Source organism: Cajanus cajan, chromosome 9, assembly GCF_000230855.2.
Source record: "Cajanus cajan strain Asha chromosome 9, NIPB_CcT2T_4, whole genome shotgun sequence".
NCBI lineage: Eukaryota > Viridiplantae > Streptophyta > Magnoliopsida > Fabales > Fabaceae > Cajanus > Cajanus cajan.
In genome coordinates, this window is record NC_138525.1 from 9,799,080 (window position 1) to 9,804,360 (window position 5,281).

The 5,281-nt window shown below is 42.6% G+C and overlaps 1 protein-coding gene across 1 annotated transcript; it reads right to left on the reverse strand.

The window, feature by feature from the left end:
- Positions 1-695: 695 nt before the first annotated feature.
- On the reverse strand, positions 696-4,777 carry TMK1 (transmembrane kinase 1). Its single transcript, XM_020346974.3, has 2 exons — positions 2,293-4,777; positions 696-1,510 (listed from the first exon to the last, which is right to left on the reverse strand). The coding sequence occupies exons 1-2, from the start codon at positions 4,616-4,618 to the stop codon at positions 978-980; spliced, it is 2,859 nt and encodes a 952-aa protein (XP_020202563.1). The 5' UTR covers positions 4,619-4,777; the 3' UTR covers positions 696-977.
- Between the last annotated feature and the right edge of the window lie 504 nt (positions 4,778-5,281).

Here is a 5,281-nt window from a genome sequence, read left to right on the forward strand (position 1 = left end):
TGTCATATTTATTACGTATCTGATAGCTTAAAAATTAAAATACTCCATTAACTACCTCTAAAGTCTTCAAAGCTAATTAATCCATATATTTTAATCATTGTAATAATAACCAGGTGTGAACTTAAAAGGCTAAAAGGGCCCTTCATCTTTGTTTATGCTTTCTGGTTTTTTCTAACGTTAAATTAAAACTTAACATATAAGAAACGATAAAGTGAGTTGTGGAAGACAGTTGGAAAGGTTTGACAGACACATCCTTTTGGCTTAACTTGCACTTGCCTTTTGCCACACTGTCACCTTTTTACAACGAGGCATGCAGCAGCAAATAACATTTGATTCTCTCTATATAACTACTACCTCACCTGTCTATTTTGTCCATTTCACAAATTCATGTTCATCCAAAACTGCTTCATAAACGCCAGATTCCCCGCAACATCGATATGATAGCAACTTGTGGCACGTACCCATAAAGTTCTATTCTCATTATTTTCAAATCTCCCTCTCATAAAATGATACAAATTCAAGTTGTGGATTTTCAAAGTGGTGCCAGTTGTTGTGCTGATCCTCATGTTTCATTTGTCATCTACTACATGCATGTACTACAACTTGCAACCAAATTGGTTCAACGAGTGTAATCAATGTAATTATAACATACTAATCACACTACAAGCTAAAGCTACTAAATGGAAGCTCAAGAGTGATATTTGATTTACACATCTCAAAATTAACTCAAAGGTGGGCAAAAACATGAATGTGAGATGATGAAAATACATCCTCAGCTGAGAATCTCTTCCCAGCTTGTCAGCAAAAGTCCTCAACAAGTGCTAAATATGGTGTAAATTAATCAAGGAGGAGAACTACACCATGAAAATGATAAACAAGTGCACAAAGAAAAGCCAGCAAGAAGCAAGGACTTGGGAATAAACATACACACTAAAGAAAGTAAGAAACACCTTACAAATATTTACAAGCAAGCATGATCACCTACCATCTGCTGACGTGAAAGAATCAGCAAATCCATAAGGGCGTGTAGGTATACTTGTTTGTGTGTTATCCAAGCTTGGAAGAAGAGAGGAGGAAGAAGAAGACTCCATTTGACTTCTACCTTCATAAGCCTGCCACTTCTTAAGTGCTTGTGGTAAGGACATGTCAAGGTCAATGCCATATATATCTTCGGAGTTTAGATCAGATGGTTTCCAGAGTTCCACAAGAGAAGAAAGCACATTAACAGCATGACCCATGTCAGGTCTTTGATATGGCTCCCTTGCGCAGCAGTGGCCTGCTAACTCGGCTACGGTGTGAATACTGGCTAGCGTTTCCTCATTGAGCTCAATTGTGGGGTCAATGGCCTTGCGGAATGAGTCCTTATTTATGGACATTCTGCGGAACCATGTTACAAGGTGCATGCTATCCTCTGGTTGGGTTTCATCAAGCGCTTTTCTTCCTGTCATCAGCTCCATCAGTATTACTCCAAAGCTGAACACATCAACCTTAGTTGTCACACGACCTGTAACTGCAATAGGATAGCAATTTGCATGACGATGTTAGAGATATATGCCAAAAAATTAATGAAAATCAAACAAGGATTAAACACAAGATTTCCAATTTTTATGCCACCAAGCAAAGAAATTGATTACAAGCATAAAACCAATCAAAAGACACCATCTCATCTGAAGACAGATGAATCCTAAGGAAGAATTTACATTTCGAAAGCACATTTGAAAATGAATGCCTTGGAAGAGAAATACACACCCATGACCATTTACATGCATTGAACACGAACAACTCGGATGCAGAGGTTACATTCTTGGGTCTTGACTTTCTAGTTCATGATGAATTTATAATAAATGGTTTTTAACTTTATCTTTCTAGTAATTACTCTAACTAGAAAGTTTTTGTAATGAAGAGTTTTACTGTAACTAATTTCCCAGTACGTTGGTAGAAAATAACTCTTCCTTCTATCTCTTAATCATTAAATTAGCCAAATCTTGACATATAGTTTATTAGATAGTAGTTACAAGAAAAAAAAATTGTCTTATTAGCTTCTTACAAATAAATGAATGTCTCCAGTTACTTTAAAAGCATCATGGATCCTAGTTGCCAATAAATATGCCAATCAAAGTATATTTTACAGTTTTACTGTTGTACACTTTTCCAGGGATACTATTTACTAGGTCACTGAGCCATTGACTTGAAATATATTGACTACTACTGTTTATTTGGGAAAACTAATTAAAATGCGGCATAGTTCGCCAAGACAGTGTGGTCAAGGGAAGTTAAAAAACTAAAAGATACCTGCATACTCTGGCGCCAAATATCCAAAAGTTCCAGCAATTCTTGTTTCTATAGAGGCTTTTCCTTCTGGAGCAAGCCGCACAAGACCAAAATCAGCAACCTTGGCCCTCATATCATCTCCAAGGAGAATGTTCGAAGGTTTTAAGTCCCTGTGTATGAAGCTTTGATGGGCCAAACCATGGAGGTACTCAACACCCCTTGCCACATCCAAGGCAATGGTCAATCTTCTATTCCACTCCAGTGGTTCCAATCCTTCCTCTGGCCAGTTAAAAAGATGCCTACTTAGCGTCCCCTGAGGCATGTACTCGTACACAAGAAGCTTCTCATTCCCATCCAAACAGTAACCAAGAAGAGCAACAAGATGCCTGTGGCGAACCTTGGTCAAAACAGCGATTTCAGACTTGAATTCTGCGGCACCCTTCCCAGTTATCGCCCCGGACTCCATTCTCTTCACGGCAATCCTTGTACCATCGTGGAGTTCACCTTTATAAACAGTTCCAAAGCCACCTTGTCCCAATATATTCTTCTCACTGAAATTGTTAGTGACATTCTTCAGGACTTGAATGGAAATGACCATGTTTCCCGCTTCAACCATTTGAATATCTCCCACCTCGCTGCCGGGAATGGTTTGCGTCTCACTAGCACCACCAACACTGACACTTGAACCTGCAACCGTTATCTTCACACTCTCGTTATCCGATCCAGAATGCCTGGGATGAATAACCAGCGCATTAGGGCTCTGGACCCTGCTCAACTGCTTTTGCTTCATCCTAAACAAGCAGAAAACCAAGAAACCAATCATTGAAACAACAAACACAGCTCCTACCACTGAAAACACGATCACTCCCACATGGGAAGAAGACTTTCTTCCACCATATCCCGAACCTCCACCATCTCCTCCCTTGGCGTCCGCGGGAGACACCGAACCCTGAGGTGACTCACTGCTCTTATCCTTCCCTATATCAACATTACCAGTCGTAGTCACAGCCACATTACTCTTAAAACTGGGCACCTTCCCATAAAGCCTATTGTTGGCAACATTCAATTGAGTAAGCACAGGCAAAGTAGCAAGCTCCTGCGGAATCACACCAGTGAGATTGTTATCAGCCAGCACAAGCCTCTGCAAGGACTTAATCTTAGCAAACTCGGGCGATATCACACCACTGAGCCCCATCTTCTGAAAATTAACAACAGTTATATTCCCATCACTACAAGTAATCCCAATCCAATCAGAACAAGGATCATTCCCCTTCCAACTCTCAGCAAACCTCTGAGGATACCCAAAAGACCTGACAACAGAAAGAAGCAGCCCCACCCTGGGATCACAATCCCCAGGACCCGGCAAACAAAAACTATTGGAATCCTTCCCATTGTCCACCTCAACCCCATCCCCAAACACAGGCATTGCACCCTGAAAAAAATTATTAGTCAAGTTGACAACTTTAAGCGACTTAAGCCCCAGCAAGGACCCCGGAACAGGGCCGGTAAGCCTGTTATCCCTCAAACTCAAAACCTGCAAACTGTTGAAGGTGGAAAAATCGGGCAAGGGGCCGGTGAAGGCATTTGAATGCAACCAAGCCTCGGTTAAAAAAGTCATGTTCTGCAGAACAGAAAGAGTCCCAGCAAGCTTATTCTCACTCTTCTGCCCATTCAGCCACAAAGACTGAATCTGGGAGGTAGCAAAGCTGAAGGGAAGGGTTCCCTCGAGGCTGTTGAAGGCGAGGTGCAAAAGGGTCAAGCCGGGGAAGGCGTCGGAGGAGAAGAAGTCCGGGAGGGTGCCGATGAGGTTGGCGGAGTTGGCGGAGAAGTTCTGAAGGGAAGAGGCGTTGGGGAGGGAGTGGGGAATGTGCCAGGGCTGGAAGGGGTTGTTGTCGATCTCGAGGGCTTGGAGCTGGGAGAGGGCGGCGGGGAAGTCGGAGGGGAGGGCGGTGAGGCGGTTGTTGGCGGCGATGAGGACGCGGAGGTTGGTGAGGGCGGAGAGGGAGGGGAGGGGGCCGGAGATGTTGTTGAACTGGAACTCGAGGTGCTGCAAGTGAGTGAGGTTGTTGAGGGCGTTGGGGAGCGTGCCTTGGAGGTTGAGGCGCCCGATTTGGATCCGGGTCACCCGGTTCTCGTCGGAGCATCCGACGTGGGGCCAGTTGCAGGGGTTGGGGTCGGACCATCCCGGCGGGTTGAGGGCTTCCTTGAGGGAGAGCATTGCTGCTGTGTCGTCGGCTTCGGAGGTTGCCATGACGAGGAAGATCAACATGGCGACGGCTGCCAGAGGGTACATGTTGTTGTTTGGTTTAGTTAGAGAAGGAGTGTGATGTGAGAGTGCATATTGCATTTTGCCTAGGAATTAGAAAGATAGAAAGAAGCACATGGGATGTGGGCCCCAGGTATCTGCCTGTCATCACCATTCCTCATCACCAAAGATTCACACCCTCTCCTCTCCTCTACTACTACTCTCGTTTGCATTGCATTGCATGCCTCATCTTCTCAATAAAACTCTAAACCCTTAATAAAGAACAATATTTTATATAAAAATATATATATATATATTTAAAAGACAAAATTATAAATCATAATTTCTTGGACTCGCAAAAAATTACTAGAGTGAGTTACAGGTTAGAAGCACTGAATGTAGTTTGATCCTCATATATAATAATACTTTGCCTAAGTGGCTGTTATTATAGTTGAAAGGCATAATAAGTTATAAGAATGGGAAAGGTATAGTTTCCAGAAAAAGATAAAGTGTGAGGAAAGAAAGAAATTAAATAAGGAGTGGGGAAGCGTGGAAGGTCCCAGATCATGCATGAACCTCAATTCGTCATTCTTGCGCTGGGCTTTCAATATCTTAGCTGGAAGGTATATGTTATATATTGCTACATCTAATGAGGGAATCAAGACTTTAAGGATGATTTTCAATCTTATGAAGTAACTAACAATGACAGAACAGAAGGAAACTCTTTTTCTAATGCCCATTGTTTGGGATGTGATCAACTAATAG

What these genes read in the sequence shown, in the direction of transcription:
- TMK1 (XM_020346974.3), bottom strand. Translation starts at nt 4,618, where the DNA reads ATGCAATATGCACTCTCACATCACACTCCTTCTCTAACTAAACCAAAC. An exon ending in TTTGGCGCCAGAGTATGCAG is followed by an intron (nt 1,511 to 2,292) that starts GTATCTTTTAGT and finishes ATCCTATTGCAG; the next exon opens with TTACAGGTCGTGTGACAACT.